This window comes from Physeter macrocephalus, chromosome 6 (genome assembly GCF_002837175.3).
Source record: "Physeter macrocephalus isolate SW-GA chromosome 6, ASM283717v5, whole genome shotgun sequence".
In the NCBI taxonomy this organism is placed as follows: domain Eukaryota; kingdom Metazoa; phylum Chordata; class Mammalia; order Artiodactyla; family Physeteridae; genus Physeter; species Physeter macrocephalus.
This window is the reverse complement of record NC_041219.1, coordinates 55260933-55279250: the sequence shown is the minus strand read 5'-3', so window position 1 is coordinate 55279250 and position 18318 is coordinate 55260933. Positions and strand designations below refer to the sequence as shown.

Below are 18318 nucleotides of genomic sequence, written 5' to 3'. Positions count from 1 at the left end.
CTCTCTCCCTTCATCGGGCTTTCCTCCCGGAGGTTATCTTACCGTGCACACGGCCGGTGTGAGGAAGAGCCAACAGTACTTGATAAGGGGCCACGGCCTGTACCCGATCATGTCTTCAATGTTGTCATAGAAGCGCCCAGCTCCTGCCACGAAGAAGAGAAGGAAGGGGGAGAAAGGACATCCTCTAGCACCCAGAGCGTCAGGACGGGGACCACGCCAACCAGGAAGGGCGAGGACCCGTCGGTAAAAGACACCGTGGCTGTCCTCTCAAGTCCCTGCTGGAAGCAGGCCCTTCCCTGGATGGAATTCGTAGCCATAAACAGCAGTGGGCAGAACTCGGCTTAGGCGAAGGTGGGAACTTTCTGATGATCAGGGTTGTTAAAGGCTGAAAAGCTCTGGGTAGGACGGGACATGGGCCCACCGGGGCGGCCCGGGAGCAGCCGTCGCCAGGAGGGTGGACCAGGCCACCTCCGGAGGGCTTTTCCAGTGGTAGCAATGTAGGTAGGATTCTTGGGATTTTTGAGGTTGGGAGGGAGAGGGGAAGGTGGGTGTGAGCAGCAGTGAGGTCTCTCTTTTGTCCCAGAGCCCTGGGCAGGACCACGGGAAGAGCCACTCACCGTAGGCCCACGCCACACAGAGGGACTCAAAGATGGCCACGAACAGGAGGCACATGCCACTGGCTGCGTAGTAGTCAAAGAGCTGAAAAACGTACATACCACCCTGCCCGGGAGGAGAGAGAAACAGAACTTTATCCAGAGAAAACAGGCACCCTCGGGGCACAGGTGGGGAGGGTCACAGGAGACAGAGATTAAGAGAGAGTGTGGTTTGTAAGCTGAAAAGCACTCGGCAGACGTGGGACAATAATAACGTTTGATTATTGTTTCTGGAAGGAAGATGCAGAAACGGCCATTGCCAGCTCACCCCTGAGAACACGCAGGGCTTGACCCCAAAGTCCAGGGCAGTGTGTGCATTTTGGGCAGCGGGTCAGGATAGGGGCCCTCGTGGCATCATCAAGCTGACGGGCTCCATCTCCCTCCTTCTCCCCTGAGACATCTCTCAGAATGTCACCCACCCCAGGGCTCCCTTTCCGCCTTTGAAGTCTGTCCCTGCGACGTGCGTCAGCAGACTGGGATCTTGCTGGAGAGGCGATTTTCCCCAGCCCGGCACTTCTGTACCTCTCAGCTTCCGTGGAGCCAAAGCGGCCCTCAGCCACGCCCAGGGCCGGGTGGTCAGTGCTTCCCGGGGTGGGAAAGGACCGGGGCCCCCCGGCCCAGAAGGCGGTGACCTGAAACTAGCGCAGCCTGCTCCCCCTGCTCCCGCCCGGGCTCTCCGCCTCCTCGCCAGGCCCCACCTGCAAGCCGCCCAGCCCCTCACCTCTGTGAGCATGACCAGCCCGACGAGGAAGGAGGTGACAGACACCCCCAGGATGAGGACCTCCCTCCGGTTCTTCTTGCGGAATACACCGGGGTACATGTCCACCAGCGCCGTCACCAGGCTTTCCACACACACAAACTGGACGAGAGGGCGAAGAATTGGAGGGCAAGAGCCCTCACGGGAAGCTCCATCAACCAGCTGGCGCCTCGCTGCCGGGGCAGCCGTGCCAGCCTCCTGACAGCCCCAGAGCGGACCCACCCTCCAAAGCTCCCTTTGTTCCCTGGCAGGGTCATCCACGCCTGACGCTCGCCCAGCCCCCAGCTGTTTTAAGGGCCTTCAGGGCATCAAGTTCAAGGTCATGCCCGCTGCTCCCCGCCCCCAGCCCCCACACACCACCGTCTCTCGGGCTCTGAGTGGCCACCTCTCGATACCTGGCTATCCAGTCCCAGGAGGACCACCATGAAGAAGAAGCAGCAGGCCCAGAGGGGCGAGAAGGGCAGCATCACCACAGCCCGGGGGTAGGCGATGAAGGCCAGACCAGGGCCTGCGGCGGGGAGAGAGGGACACAGGCCAGTGCCACCCCAGGGTGGGCTTCCCCGGGTGGGACACGGGACAGCGGGAGCCGCAGAGCTACCCCCCTGCCCCGCCCTCACCCAGGAGAAGCCACCCAACCCTCGACGCGGTCCCCAGTCTCCAAGGCATCGCCCACTGTTTTCTCACTGGCAGGAAGAGCACCTAGGGGCTGTGAGAATTCTAAAGGATATTCCAAAGAAAAGACGAAGGGGGTCTCATCACCTGCATTTCTGTAAGTTCTACCTCCAATCCTGCGGGCTCACTCTCCAGATCTATTGCCCCCAAAGCAGAGGTTTCAAACCTACAAAGAGCCTGGGGGCCAGGCAGGCCACGGATGTTTGTGAAGCTGCCCCAGTGTAAAAGGAGGGAGCGGCGGGGCCTGCAGACCTGGAGCCATCACGCCCCCTTAAGGCAAGTGCCGTGTGGTTTCCGTAAAGTTCCAAAGAAAATACCCCCAAGACTAGATGGGGCCTGGGGCCACCGCTGGCCACCTCTGCGCCCCGAGCCTTTTCTGTCACCCTACAGCAAGTGAGCTGGCGTGAGTTTCAGAATACCCACGACACACATCCTCTCAAGCACATTAATGTTGCCCTCAGCTGGCTCCAACGGCAGGAACAGGTCACATGCCAGTGCCCGGGTCCTCAATAGGAAGCTTCCTTTGAAAGGAAGGGTATGACCGAGGGGCCCGGGACGGTGGTCAGCTCCTCCGCCCGTCTCCCACGCTGCCGGGACCCGCCCCACGCACCAGCGAACGCATGGCACCAAGCCCGGCACAGAGCGGTGCTTCGTAAAAGAGAAACACGATCGTTCTTAATAAGAACCAGCGATGTCAGTTTCCCGTTGCTCGGCACCCTGCGTGACGGGGGGAGCTTGTGAACCCCACGATCAAGATCATCTTGTTACAGGTGCAGGGGGGTGGTCCACAGGCGTAGGGGTGAGCAAGGCAAACACTGGCCGCTCACCCAGATGGGGGATCCGTCTGTGATTTATTTAAAAGCAAGAGCAGCACCGCATGGTGGGAAGGCAGGCACTTAAAGGAGCAAACTCCACGTGCCCGGAGGTAACTTACCTCTGAGACACACTTTAAAGGGAACGAGACACGGCAGGATGCAGGACAATGTATACAGCACGTTATCACTTTGTTGTCACAAGGTTTAAGAAACAGAAACAGTAATACGGACGTGTGTTTGAATGTGTATGTACAGATGCGCGTGTATTCTTTTTCTCGTAGAAGCCTAAACTATTTCTGGAAGGAAAACCATGAACCTGGTAACATTGGTTGCTTCCAGGGTGAGGAGCTGGAGGCCGGGGTGGGGGGGACAATGTTCTCTGCACACCCGTTCGCCTTTTGAATCTGGAATTGCTGTTTAAGTCCATCCCAGGTCTTCCCAGGACGCAGCCGCTGAGAGGTCACCCACAGTGTAGGTGACAATAGGAATGCCTGCAGATCCAGGCGGGCTGGTGAAGGTTCAAACAAAGCTCTCAGAGTCCTCTGTCTTAGGCCCCACCCCCACCCCCCAAAACACCACCCACCTGACTCGGCCACCTCAGAGATGGGCACCCCCTGCTCCTGGGACATGAAGCCCAGGATGGAGAAGATGGCAAACCCGGCCACGAAGCTGGTGCCGCTGTTCAGGAAGCAGAGGGCGATGCAGTCCCTGCAGGCGGGGCGGGGAGGTGGGGACGGGGGGTCAGAGGGGCAGCCAGCGCCTCAGGCCGGGATGCAGGAACCCCAGGGGACGCCGCCCGCCTGGCAGGGACAGAGGGAACCCAAGGGGCCGGTTCTGTCCCCCCAGCTCCATGGGCTCAGACTTGGACGAAACCCACGGTCATGCTGCAAGAATGAGACCCTAAGGAAGTGACAGAATCTAAACATTCCCCATGGCCACACAGCTCCCCTTTTCCCGTCCCGCTGCCACCGCACCTCTTGGGACACCACCCCTGTGACCCAGCCCACGCCGGAACGTGAATGGAGAGGAGAGGGGCACGGAGAACCCAAGCAACAGACGCTCCTGACTCACGTAAATTCAGTTTTGAAATTCATGATGTGATTTTGTTTAGCTAATACTGAGATTGGCTTAAGATCTCCGACATGAACCAGGTGGGCCCGAGGGAACCGCAGCAGGGGGGAATTCAGTGTTTGCTGGGGCGCAGCTACAGAGCAGGCAGGACCGGGCTCTGCCGTATGACGTCACTCCCGAGCCGGCGTGCTTGCACACCTGTGCCCACTGCGCTCTACGTTAGCCCCGGGCTGGGCCCTGCTGGGGTTTCCCAGCCACCCATCACCATCCCGTCCTGGGGGAGCAATCCCTCGCTCGCCCATGCGGCCACTGGCTCCTCTCACCACCTGGCAGCCCTGGGGGTTGGAAAATGGTGTGAAGGCGGGGGGTGGGGGGCGTAGGGAAATCCACGAGCTGGCGCACCCTCCAAATCGCCCCTGATCTAGCACACCTGGAGGGATAGGCGCTCAGGCCCCGCCCCCCGCTCACCTGTAGCAGTTGTTGTGGTACTTGTTGTAGCTGCCCAGGGCCGTCAGGCACCCTAGGCAGATGGCGAAGGAGAAGAAGATCTGGGTGCCCGCGTCCATCCACACCTACGCGGGGAAAAGGCAAGAAAGCTGTGCCTCAGGGGAGCCAGGCTGCCTGGGCTCCACGGAGCACACAGGCCCACAGCCAAGCCAGGCACAGGTCGAGGATGGCAGACCCCTGCCCTCAGCCCGTGCAGGCAGCCCCGCGGCCACGCTATTCTGATGCGGTCGACTTCCCGGGCCCCTAGACGGAGTTTCTCGGGCACCACCGGGACGGCACGGGCGTCAGGCGTTGGAGAAAGACTGAAGGCCCCACGATGGAGGCCGATGAGCTGGCGCTCTAGAGCCAAGCGAGGCCTGGCCCGTCTTTTCTACAATGGAAACAAAGCCCGGGGCTCCACCTCCACTTTCTCCCACCCCAGGCCCCCCTGGCAGTGTGCCGAGATCGGAGGGATCCCAGGGACAGGCTTTGCGGGGAGGTGGGTCCTTTGCATCAGTGCCTTCACGGGCACGTAGCTTTGCCCCTCGCGCCTCAACATCCCCTGCGAAGCAGGAAGAGTGAGCCTCAGGTCACAAAGCGTCAGGAGGATGAACAGAAGTCATCTGTAAAGAGCTTTGTACTCCCTGCGGGGAAGATAGCTCTCCAGCTAAACATAGGGTATGGCTGTTCTTGTTATTGTCTCAGCTGGCTGGCCCAGCCTGTGCATGTTATGATTGAGATTTAACAGCTAGAATAACATCCCAAAGAGAGAGAAGGTCAAGGCGAACGGGACTCTCAGGGCTGCAGACCCGCAGGAGGGGGGGTCCCGGGGCCACGGACCCTCCCCGGGCACCTCCTGCCTTCAGGGGACCTGAGCGCCAGGCCGTGGCCGCGGACGTCGCCAGGCTGGTGTCCTAACGCTTTTGGGTCCCCAGCTCTTGTCTCATGTCCGCCCTGCTCGTTAGCCCCCAGACAGGCCCCTGCTCTCCTTCCACTGGGCCCACGGGCACCAAAGCCTCAGCTGCTTCTCTGTACAGCTCCTCAGCCCCCACCCGTTCCTTCCCCACATGCCTAACCGTCGTGACCACCCCTCACCTCCCTCCTCTCTCACCCCCCACCCCCCCAAATGTGCCCTCTCCTCGGCATCGCGGCGCGTCGGAGGGAACCCGTGCCAGCTGACAGCATCAGCACGCAGACTCCTCGGCCAGCATCCCCAGGTGAGACCCTGAGCTAGGCCTAGAGGAGAACCCAGAAACCTGCATTGTTTCAGAGCTTCCTGGGCGGCCCTGATGAACAGTCAGATGTGGGAATCCCTGCCTGCCAGCCCCCGAGGACGGGCATCCAGCCCGGGCACACTCTCTCCTCCTGCTCTCTTTCCACTTCTTCAGGGATGGGGACAGAGCGGGAGAGAGGGCGAAAACAGGGGGAGACTGTCTCTAACCTTCTGCCCCTCCTGCCCACGGGGACCCGCATCCCCAGGGTATTAGGGAGGCAGGAGCTGCCACCAGGGACAGGGTGTCCGGGGCAGGAAGCAGAGAGGAAGACCCCAGGGGAGGAGCCAGGGCCAGCAAGGAAACAGGCAAAAGGTCGAAAACACCAAGGGGAGCTTTTTTAAACCTCAGGAAAAAAAATTATCATGGGGAAGGGAGAGGGGGGGTCTCGGAATTTATTTCAGAAGCTGGAGAAAGAAAGGACGGGAATGAAAGGAGAGAAGCCGAGGACAGGCCACAAAACTCCGTAGACGCCCCGGGCCGAGGACGTGCCTCGGGGAGCCTGGTTGCTCCTTTGCAACGTCTCAAATCATTGCCTCTTCTAAACCTGCCCCAGACACTGTGAGGCGAGTCCTCCCAGGAAGACCCGGTGGCCCCTGGTCTGAAGGTCACTGTTCCTTTTTGTTCATTATCGCAGCCCCAAGCGCGGGTGGCTGTGGCAAGAGGTTCTAAGGTTGTACAGGAAGGATCCCGCCAGGCTGGGATGGAGGGCCGCGGAGGCGTCTCCAGGCCGCGGAGACGCGTCCAGGACGCGGCCCCGGACCTGCCCAGCCTCGGGCCCCGGAGGCCTACTCCCCGTGCCTGGCGGGGCCCAGGCTGCAGCCTGACCCGCCGTCCACGCAGGAAACCCCGCTTCCTCGGAGACGTTCCGTGGCTGCGCACGTGCAGATCCCACGGTTAGGAAGTGTTGCAGACTTGGGCTTGGGAAGAAGAAACAAGAAAAACTGCGACTTGGCAGGTCACCCCGCCCGGAGCGGGAGAGACTAAGACCGAGTTGGGAGGAGAGGTTGAGGAGAACGGAGGAAGCGGCAGCAGGAGGCCCGAGAGCTCAGAGTGCGGGGCTCAGGCTGCCTGGAGGCCGGCCAGCCGGCTCCGCGCAGCTGCTCCTGGCCGGCCTGCTGGGGCGGGAGAGCCGCGGGGCCGCGGGGAGGGCCGGAGGACGGCAGGGCAGGCCATTCTCTTCCCAGGGCAGGCCATTCTCTTCCCACGGCAGGCGACCTGCCACGTGCCCCGGCCGGGAGCCCTGGTTTCGGGAACAAAGCTCCAGGGTGTGCTTGGCTGGCGCAGAAGACTGCCCGACAGTACAAGTGAAAAACGCTTCACCGAGTGTGGGCTAAAAAGAGGTCTTGGAGTGGGGACAGAGGAAGAGAGAATTTCTAGAAGATCCAGGAAAGATGTTCTCAACCTGAGTCCAACCCCAAGGACTATTACATTTTCTATTTTCGGGAAGGCAGTTGTATGTAAGCCTGGGCTTTGGAGTCAAACTGAACTGAGTTCAGTTCCTAACTCTGTTAATAACTAGCTGTGTGATCGTAGGCAAATCACTTAACCTCTCTGAACCTCACTTTTCTCATCGGGAAAATGGGTATAATAACAAGTAAAATAACAAATGGGTATATTAAGAAGTAAAATGGGTAAAATAACAAATAAAAATAAAATAATGTATGTAAAATGCCTAACACCTAAAGAAATATTAGTTCCCTATCCCACTTCAGGATTAATTCTAGAATAATAAAAATCAGCCCTTAAAACTCCCAGATAATTCATGTATATCATGGTGATTAAGGCAGAAGACCCCCAAAAGACGACTTGGGATGAAACCCAAGCTCCCCTCCATGCTTGTTTTGTAGTTTGGGGCAAATTTCTTAACTTTTCTAAGCTCCAATTCCTTCATCTGTAAAATGAGGCCACACCTAACTTGTGGGATTAGTGTGAGGACTAAACTGTGTTGTGCACTTAGGGAAGGGCCCGGCAGACGGTAAGCACATAGCACACGTGTCAGCTATTGGCCTATTTGTCGTTGCTGTTATTTTAAAGAAGCAACTCACCTGCCAGTAATAATAAGGCCCCGTAGGTTTCAACGCATCAAAATAAAAAGACTCGTTCTAATCAATGGCTCCAACCTCCTTCCCTAAATAAACCCTTCCTTAGCGAGCTTAAGGTAGAGGTTTCAGGTGTTCAACAAGGACTCTCTGGACACCCCGTCCCCAGCCCCTGTCCTTATTGATCGACCGAAGTGCAGTGGAACAAAGGGTCAGGGTGAGGGAAGGAGAAAGCGCCAGGACCCAGCACACGCTGCACCAGCGGAGTCTCCCGGGGCCGCTCCCCGGTGGGAAAGAGACGGCGCTGGGGGGGCCGGGAGAGGCAGCAGTGCCCCACCGCACAGCAGCCTGGCCAATGAGATAAACCCAGCAGTGTCTCTGCCTGGCTTCCGTTCCAGACCGAGAGCTTGGCCGCGAGAGGCACTCTGGTCTTCGTGCTGCAGGAATTTTGCAGCTTTCTCGAGTGCCAGGCAAACGCAGGTTGGCATTGTCACACTTCCCGGGGGGCGCCAACTACTTTCCATCAGGGCTCTGGTGGGGGGCAGCCCGCCCTGCGGAGGCTGCTCTGCCCACGGACATACAGGCGGGCTTCAGCAGGGGGCCAGGACCAGCCGTTCAGAAGTCTGCTCGGAGGCTCAGGACCAAGCCTGGCTCTTGGAACGTCTCCCTCCCTGGGCTCAGCGGATTCTGAAGACATCGCTGCCTGCACAGCCTGCAGCTACCCAGGTTGGAAGGATGGTGTCCTGGAGGGAAGACTGAAAGAGGTCTTATTCCCTGCAGTAACCCAGACACAGAATTACAGCCTTTTAACTCTCAGAGTTGAAGGCACTCTGGTCCACCTTCTTCATATTTGCCGGCAGCTATTACGTAGCAAACGTTACACCTAGAACATACCTGGCACAAAACAGATGCTCGATAAGTCTTTGCTGAATGAATGAGCTGTGAGCAAAACAAAGACGAGCAGACCGGACTTGGCCTTCAAGAGGCCGTGAAACCTGTGGGACTTGTCATCCTGCAGACCTGGATTCCAGGTGCAGGTGTGTGGATGGAAAGTTCTTTAAGCTCTCTAGGCCTTAATTTCCTGTCTATAAGACGGGGATACCTCCTTGCTCAGCGGTGAGGATTAGCTGAAATAACGCATGTGACCCTCTTAACGATGCCAGGGCCGTAGCGGGTGCTCAGCAGTTGTTAGCTAAAAAGCGGGTCAGGACGACAGAGCGTGGCGCACAGAAGCCACAGGTCAGTTCCAGAGACGCTGGCCCCGCTCTCCCTTTCTTCTTTCACTCTACCCGCCTGTCTCCCAGCCTGATCTCCAGGCGGAGGCGGCTTGTGGCTCAGCCACCGGTTCACGCCGCTGCTCCAGAACCGCAGCGGCTCCCTCCTGCGTGAGGGACGCAAGCGGAACCCACGCCCGGCCTCCGAGGCCTCGCCCGGCTCTGCCGCCCCGCAGCCTCCTGCTCGCGGCCCGCGTCCCACCGCGGCACTTCGGGTCCCGGCCTGCCGTTCCTTCCACGTGACCTTGGGCCCTGTTTGCTCATCTGTGCAGCGAGAAGTTTGCAGAGGTGACGTCGGGGGTCTTCTAGCTTCAGCAGCTGCGGTTCTACGGTTTGGCTCCGAGGCCCGACTGCAGCCCTTGGGTCCACGCGGAGACGAGGTGGCCGCCCCTGTGTCTCTATCGGTCTCAGAAACGGGGGCGGGAGGGTGAGCTCCCATCCCGCCGGAGGTGGTGGGGAAAGAGCCCGGGCCGAGGCTGGGGAGGCTCCCGGGCCCGAGTGGCCTGCCGCGTCTGGGAGCCACACGACTCAGGATGGAAGAGCTCGTAGTTCGTCCGGGGGCGCTGGGAGGCTTGAGAAGAGCCACCCCAAGTTCTGCACAAGGGGAGCCACTGCCTTCGTGGGAACAGTCCCCGCCTCGGAGGGAGCTGGGGGCTGTCCCCTCCTCTGTAGCCCCCCCTCCCCACCTCTCAGCAGTGACAGTGCCGCTGCCTCACTATAAAAACGCACGAAAAGCCGTTCGATTTCTGGCCCGCTCTGAGCTGGGCGTCCCTTTCAGGGGCACGGCCCTTCCAGCCCAGGAGGAGGCCCGGGAGGTGACCTCTGCCAGGGAGGCGGGCTCAGGCCGCAGCCGGGCCAGGCGGGGCTCTGGGCTGCGCTCAGCCCCGGCCTCTGCACCCTCGGCCCCTCCTGCCTTTGCCGGCCTTGCGAACGGCTGCCAAACAGAAGACGAGACCCCGGCAGAGGCCTCCCAGTACAGGCCCCGCCGTCCAGACCCTCGGTCAGCAGACACCCGCCCTCCCGGAGGGTGGGCCCTGAAGGAAGGGCCGGGGGCCTCTGGACAGCACACAGGAAAGTCAGCCCCGCCAGCCAGCTGGCCTGGGAGGGGCTGGGGGCCGTGGCCAGGAGCGGCCTTGCGGGCAGAGGGCGGGACAGGGGGGCCAGTGGAGGGTCAGGAGAGAGAGAGGCTGCTCCATGTGAAAGGAGACGCCCAGAGGCATGGGAGGCAGTGCGAGGGGACAGCCTGGGGGAAAGGCTGTTCGGACGCATTGACAGCCCCCCAGAAACGCTACAAAACACCACGAGGGCCTCAGCGCCCCTGGGTTCCCTGGCAGCTGTGACCCCAGGAGGGGGAGATGTGTGGAGACACCCCCCTCAGCGTGGATGCCTGGGGTCGTCCAGGAGCAGATATGCCCAGCAGAGCACAGGGACGGCCCCGTCTGTGCCTCTTACCTGGGGGTCCCACAGACGCGTGAGGTTTGGGTACAGGTAAAACTGAATTCCTTGGGCGGCCCCAGGCAGCGTCACCCCTCGAATCAACAGGACCACCAGCATGAGGTAAGGGAAGGTGGCTGTGAAGTACACCACCTGGCCAAGGGGCAGAGGAGAAGGTAAGGAACTGGGGCCGCCCCAGCAGCGGGGGGACGGGGAGGGGGCGGGGGAGGAGCCACCAATCCCACGGCGGAGGTCACGGCAGAGGTCACCAGCTCGCCCTCTGTGCCCCCCTGCTCACCCCGCAGCTGCTCAGTCCTCAGCCTTCAGCCCGCCCTCCCTCCGGCTCCCTGACACACACCCAGCAAACACCTGCAGGGTGACTGAGCGAACTTAGGCATATGCTCCCAGCGGGAAGTTTAGATCGGTGGCAAGGGTCGTCAGGGACAAAAAGCTCTGTCACACGTGACCCCTGTCCCCGCAGAGCTCACAAGCTTAGCACAACTGGGCAGCCAGATCAGGAGGGAAGCCTGGCCAGAGGCCGCCGGGGCAGGAGTCCAGGAGAACTCGGGATGCCCTCATGCGCTCCAGGGCAACGAGCCCCCCAGGGTCTCGGGGTGGCTGACGGGCATGTTGAGATCAATAGTCCTAACGGAATTGCTTTCCCGAAGAACAGCTGTATGAAACGGGGAGCCGCGAGCCGTGTTCAGTTTGCGATGGGCCCACGCGCATGGTGCCTCCCAAGATCACATTCCTCCCCGTGTGTCCCTCCTGCCTCTCTCGCTCTCTCCCATTCCAGTTACCCAAATACCAGAAGGACATACCATTGAATCCAGGAAAGGCACAGGATCAAGGAAGAGAGACATGGGAAATCTTCGTGGGGTCATTCCCTGCCATCCCCGACTAGGTGCAACTTGGGGAACCCCTGGGTGGCTGAGCCCCCCCGGGGGAGCAGGGTGGTCCAGGGGAGGGAGGGGCCTGGGGCCCTCGAACACCGACCTTGCCCGTGGACTTGACCCCCTTCCAGATGCAGAAGTAGCAGACGACCCAGGCGAGCAGGAGGCACAGGGCCAGCTCCCAGCGCAGGGCCCCCAGGTGCTGGATGCCGTCCGAGATCTTCAGGACCCGCCTCCTGGGGAGAGAAGGGTGAGCGACACCTGTGCCGCGCCTCCGCCCGTCCCGGCAGCGGAGCCGGGCCTCCCGCGCCGGTCCGAAGGCTTGTCGGCTCCTTCGCTCTGCTCCGTGAGGCTCTGCTTTGCCCAGAGATGGGAGGAGACAGAGAGGGAGGCGAAGACAAACTGTTCCCAGGCAGGTTTGCTCTGGCAGGCCGAGGACCAGTTGAACCCAGAGAAGGGGTGCGAACACGTAGTTTCTCAACCGGAGGGTTAGGATGCTTCGGTATGAGGAATCATGTCTTCGGTGAAGGCCAATATTTCGGGGAGGGGCAGGAGGAGCAACACACACGCAGCCGCAGGGGAGGGCGGACGCACGTCGGGGGAGACGCAGGCCCAGCGCGAGGAGAGCTTCGGGGAGAGTCCTGCCCTAACCACAAATACAGGCTCGGCGGGAAAAAGCCACTCGGGTGACGGCGCCACCAAAGGAGGAGGCAGAAACTCGTCCCCTGCAGCCCGTGGGGTCCCCAGCCCCGCGCCCGTCCATGGGACACGCCGCCCACGCTGCGATGGCGAAGGGGCCTCACTTACTCCCAGAACTCGATGACGGGAGAGGTGGCGTTCTCAAAGCTCACGTTCGCGGAGCTGCCGGTCCTCTGCGCCTCCACGCAGTGCTCTGCCGGGGGGGCCGGGGCGGGGAGCGAGAGAAACATCACTGGCCAGTACGTAACGTGAGCAGAGAGTGGGGCGAAACTTCAGGAGACTGGGAAGCAAGGTATCTGGGCTGAAGGGGCCTAAACAAAACAGCCTCATAATAAAACACAAAACGAAACACATAATAACCTCAACAAAGCCACTGCACCCTCGCCCACTTCTCCGGGGTGGAGCCGGGGCGGGGGCGTGTAGCACATTCTCATTAAAGCACCATCGGGCGGCCTCAGGAAAGATGCTTTGCACGCCATCAGCTTCAAACATACGAATATTTCTGGGCCACTGTCCTGTAGAGAGTGGCCTTTGAGGAACGACCTCTGAGGAACGATAAGGATGCCTTCTGGGGAAGTGATGTAGCTGAGGGCTAAGGGCACAGGTACAGATCAGAAGACTCTGGCTTGAATCCCTGCCCCCCTCCGGTTATTGGCTGTGTGGCTTTCTAAGCTTCACTTCCGTGGTCTCTAAATGTACACGAGGGGACTTCCCTGGTGGCGCAGTGATTGGGAATCCGCCTGCCAATACAGGGGACGCGGGTGCGATCCCCGGTCTTGGAAGGTCCTACGTGCCGCAGAGCAACTAAGCCCGTGCGCCACAACTACTGAGCCTGCGCTCTAGAGCCCGCGAGCCACAACTACTGAGCCCGCGCGCCTAGAGCCCGTGCTCCGCAACAAGAGAAGCCGCCGCAATGAGAAGCCCGCGCACCGCAGCGACGACCCAACGTAGTCAAAAATTTAAAAATAAATAAATTTAAATAAATAAATGTACATGAGAAGATCCCAGTGTAGGACCGATAAGCGGAGTAAATGAAAAGGAGACTGCCCGGCACGCCATAAATAGTGGCTCTTAATTACCCGTCTACGACTATGGACTTTTCACAAAGAGTGTTCACACTCTTCTTTATGTTTTATTAGGACAATAATCCTGGGAAATATCAATAAAGACAGAGAGCGTTTCCCCCACTGTGCACACGAGAAAGCTCATCTTCTTAGAAGTGGCCCGTCATCACTTGTCTGTGACTAAGTTCATCACTGGGATCCAGCTCGGCAAACTGTACATGTTCCACCTTCAGAAAACCTGGGATCTGACCCTTCCCGTCACAGGCATGACCGGCAGTCTGGGGCAGGTCACCACGGCTCCCGGCTCCCTGATGGGCCCAGTTTCTGCTCTTGCCTCCAGAGTCAAATCTCCAGAGAGCAGCCAGAGCGGCTTTGCTCAAACTTCAGTCATGTCATGACTCTATGTCATGTCCCAGTTCAGAAACCTCCAAAGGGTTTCCCATCGCACTCAGAGAAAGAAGCCCAAACCTCATCATCGCCTCCAAGGCCCCATTCCATCCACCCCTCCCCTACTGCCCCGCCCCCCGCTCACCTGCTCCAGCCACACCTGCCCTGCTGCCCCCCGGATGCCACCCCACTTCTGTACTGGTGCTTCGCCTACCTAGTGTCTGCCTCCACACGCCCTCCTCCTTCAGAGCATGACCCAGCGTCACCTTCTTAGAGATGCCTTCCCCGAGGACCCTATTTAAAATTACACCCCACCCCTAAGATTCCCAGTCTCTCCTCCCCGTTTAGTTTTCTGCACAGCAGTGCCTCTAGCATGACACATGGCATGCACTGATTTTGTTTCTGGTCTGTCTTCTGCCGCTAGAATGAAAGCCACGAGGGTAGGAGCTCTGTTTCTGCACCTTGCAGGTCCCCGGAACTTGGAACAGAGCCTGGGGTAGAGCCGGGGCTCCACACACATCTGCCCAACCACGGGGTATTAGCGGAGCCCTCTCTCCTCCAAACCAAGTCACTTTCCTTGAAGCCTCAGCACACCCAAAAGGGCTGTTTCTTCCAGACAGGATGGGATGTCCTGTACTACTCAAGACGCTAGGCTCCGAGGACTCCAGACCCACCAGGAGAAATGCCCAAAGTGTCATGGAGCCCAAGCCCTGGGTATTGAATTTGCCTCAGAGATGCTCCAAGTCACCCAGAAGCACACAGGCCTGATGATGGCCTGAGGCCGAGCCCCTGGGCACCAGAAAGGCAGAAACTGTCTACAAGAGGAACTGCACTGAGACCTGGATAAAATCCCCATCTGAGAAGCTGGTTGTCAGGGCGGATTTAAGTGCACAGAGAAGAAAGAAAGAGAGAGAGAGAGAGAGAGAGAGAGAGAGAGAGAGAGAGAAGGGAGGGAGGGAGGGAGAGAGGGAAGAAGGGGGAAGGAAGGAAAAACACATGATAAAGAAAATATTAGAATAAAACAGATTTTAAAAACGATTCATTCCATGAATATTTTCTGAGAGCTCAAGGAGCTCAGTGCAAAAGGTGTAGAGATGAAGACACCATTTTTGCCCTCAAGATCTTGCAACAAACAGGGGAAAAGCGGGGTGAGTGCCGCAGTCAAGGCCGGGGCCAGCGTAGGCACTAGCAGACACACTTGAGAAGAACCTAGCAGATCTTGGGGTGTCAGGGGAGGTACCTCCAAGATTTGACTTTGCACTTGACAAATAGTGGGACAAAGTGGTGACAAGGGAATGAAAGCCTGGGGAGACAGCATAAAATAGGAGGGCGAGGGGGCCTTGAACACCAGGATAAACATGCAGAACCACTTCCCTGGCAAGTGAGTGAAAGATTCACACTCTAGCTCAGAACTGAGTAACTTATCTGAACAAGAAAAAGTTCATCATGGCACAGGTGGGGCCTCACTGACAGGCATGAGAGGTGTTTGGACATTGGGAGCAGGGCACGTCCACCTGCGCGGTCCAGTAGGGCAGTGGCCAGCCACGTGTGGCTATTTACATTAAATTAAATAAAAACTTTAAAACTCAGGTCCTCACACGCACTAGCCATGTTTCAAGTACTCGATAGCCACATGTAGCCAGTGGCTACCGTATCAGAGAGTACAAAGGACAGTTCACCACTGCAGATAGCTCTTTTGGACAGCACTACCCTAGAAATTTTTAATTTTTATTTTTAATTTACTTTCAATTCATTAGACTTAGTAGTTCTATCGCCATAGAGGCTCTTGTCTTAAAAGAAAATCACGGGAGAAAATTAATTGCTATGGTCAATTATATTGATGCCATACAAAACAGCTTATCCCTGGTTAAATCCAGATGACTTGGGAGTTGGAAAGACCTAAAATAGTATCAGAAAGAAGACATGAAGAACAAATAAATGAGAAAACAACATATACATATATCAAACTAACCAAGTTTCAAATCAAAATCCATAAAGGGCTAAACTGCACAAAAAGAAGTCAGTCGTGTCTTCATAATACATTGACTGAACACATGAATTTTTTTGAAAAAGTCTGTGATATTTTTCCTGGGATGCTGGTGGACTCTCGCTCCTATCTTTGACATAAGACCTCTGTCACCTCCTTGGCAGATCCCTAGCATGTCCCAAGGATGGGACATGGGGACCGGGATATGGGGACATTCCCTCTCCTGCTGACCGCGGCAGAGCAGGCGGAGGCGACCTCACCTGTGTTCCAGTCGTGGCGGCAGCTCCCCCAGGGCAGGTCGCTGGTGAAGCTGCTGAACAGGTAGAAGAGGGCCCAGGCCAGGACGATGATGTAGTAGATGTTGAGGAGGACGACAATAGTCTGGGAGGCATAGCCGATACCTGGGCGGAGGCAGACGGGGCTGGGGACGCTGGGCACGTTTCCGGCCCCGCCCACCCCTGCGCAGGAGAGGGTCTGTGCTCCCCTGTGAGTGTCCTGAGACACGGGGTACGGGGGCTGGGCTCCCGGCTCGCGGCCCCCTCCCGTCGTGCAGCCCTCCCAGGCCAGGCCGGGCTTCCTCCCGTCTCCTGCTGCCCTGGCCCGCTGCCTGTGCACTCTCATCTGTAGGCTGCAAGCTCACTGATTCTAAGCTATCTTACAAATGTATAAGGCTAACTCCGAGATTCCAATAGCTAATGTTCCCTGGAATTCGTCTGATATATTTCTGAAATGTAAAAACACGCGTGAAGGGACTTCCCTGGTGGCGCAGTGGTTAAGTATCCGCCTGCCAACGCAGGGGACACGGGTGCGAGCCCTGGTCCGGGAAGATCCCACGGGCCGCGGAGCGACTAAGCCCGTGCGCCGCAGCTACTGAGCCTGCGCGCTAGAGCCCGCGAACCACAACGACTGCAGCCCACGCGCCTAGAGCCCGTGCTCCGCAACAAGAGAAGCCACCGCAGTGAGAAGCCGCGCACCGCAACGAGGAGCAGCCCCCGCTCGCCGCAACTAGAGAGAGCCCGCGCGCAGCAACGGAGACCCAACGCAGCCAAAAAATAAAACTAAAAAAAAAAACACATGCGTTAAAAGCAGGAAGAGACAGTTCACAGAGGAGCACAATCACACAGTGAACGAACATCCTCAGGACACACTCATCCTCCCTAACAATCGCAGGTGTGCAAAATGAAAACTGATGAGCTACCATTTTGCATCTGCAACACTAGTGAACATGTATACAAACGATATAACTCAGTGATTTCCAAACTTGTCCACATAGTAGTAGAATTACCTGGGAATATTTTAAAAATTCCAAAGCCCAGACCACACCCCAGACCAATTTAATAACAACCTCTGGGGGTGGGGTACAGGCCTCAGGATGTTTGGAACGTCCTGGGGTGATTCCAGTGTGCAGACAAGTTTGGGAACCAGGGATATAACTCAGAGCTGTTAAAGATACGGAGGAAAGACGACGCTTACTCAAGTCCGGTGATGTGTACGTCAGCATAACACTTCCATAGAACAACTTAATAAGCCAGGTCAAGAGACATCAGCTTGGTTGCCCATTTGATCCAGTGATCCTAATCCTGGGAATGTATCCCAAAGAAATAACTCCAAAAAAGGGGGGTAAAGGCTACCCCTACAAAGATACATGATAGCAGAATATCAGTTTATCAGTGATTGAAAATAAGCAAAAAGCCCAGAACAGAGAATTGTTAAGCAAATTATGATATATCCCTTTGACGGACGTTTACGCAATCACATGATTGTTGTGTAAAAAATGGAAAATAACACTAACTAAAAAACAGAGGGACTTCCCTGGCTGTCCAGTGATTAAGACTCTGCACTCCCAGTGCTGGGGTGGGTTCAATCCCCGGTCGGGGAACTAAGATCCCACCTGCCACACGGCGTGGCCAAAAAAACCACAGCGACGACGGAAACAGAAACTGTGTATATTTCCTATTAATAGATATGTAAACTTTATATAGAGAGAAAGAAATAATGAAGTAAATCTCTCCAAACTGGAAACAACCCAAATGTTCTTCAGTGGCTGAGTGGTTAAATAAACCATAGGACAACCATCCACACCGAGGAATATGCTCGGTAATAAAAAGGAATGAGCTATTGAAACACGAGCGATCTGGGGGGATCTCAAGGGCGGTGAAAAAGCCAGTCTCAAAAGGTCACATACCGTATGATTCCATTTATATACTATTCCCCAAATGACAAAATTATAGAGATAGAGAACAAGTTCGTGGCTGTCAGAGGTTAGGGATGGGGAGGGGAAGGGGAAGTGTGACTGTGAAGGGGCCACACGATGGAGATCTCTGTGGTCATGGAACAGTGGTGGTGTTTGCACAGATCAACACAAGTGATAGAATTACACAGAATTATACGCGCGCACACACACACACACACCCAAGCAAGTGCATGGAAACTGGTGAAATCTGAATAAGGTCTGCGGATTGTACCAATGTCCATTTCCAGGTTTTGATATTGTTCTATACAAGATTTTTACCATTGAGGAAAATGAAAACGTCACTGGGTGAAATGTACATGTGACCTCTCTGGGCTACTTTTGCAACTTTCTGTGAACATATAATTGTTTCAAAATGGAATCTTAAAGAAAATCCTATAGAGAGAGAAATGTTGAAATAAAACATCTTAAGTTTTCAATAGCTATTGTGGGGCTTCCCTGGTGGCGCAGTGGTTGAGAGTCCGCCTGCCGATGCAGGAGACACGGGTTCGTGCCCCGGTCCGGGAAGATCCCACATGCCGCGGAGCGGCTGGGCCCGTGAGCCATGGCCGCTGAGCCTGCG

General features: G+C 57.1%; 1 protein-coding gene across 2 annotated transcripts in view; it reads right to left on the bottom strand.

The window, feature by feature from the left end:
• Positions 1-18318, bottom strand: part of SLC6A13 (solute carrier family 6 member 13) — a 29140-nt gene that overhangs the window by 1361 nt on the left and 9461 nt on the right. Inside the window, exons 3-12 of one of the 2 annotated variants that reach the window (XM_024129134.1) lie at positions 15766-15906; positions 12176-12260; positions 11472-11604; positions 10494-10628; positions 4437-4540; positions 3481-3605; positions 1806-1918; positions 1375-1512; positions 618-720; positions 43-143 (exon numbers count right to left, since the gene is read on the bottom strand). In XM_024129134.1, the coding sequence (XP_023984902.1) occupies positions 43-143; positions 618-720; positions 1375-1512; positions 1806-1918; positions 3481-3605; positions 4437-4540; positions 10494-10628; positions 11472-11604; positions 12176-12260; positions 15766-15906 (1178 nt within the window). The remainder of the gene's footprint in view (positions 1-42; positions 144-617; positions 721-1374; positions 1513-1805; positions 1919-3480; positions 3606-4436; positions 4541-10493; positions 10629-11471; positions 11605-12175; positions 12261-15765; positions 15907-18318) is intronic. The other variant, XM_024129135.1, reaches the window with a different exon arrangement.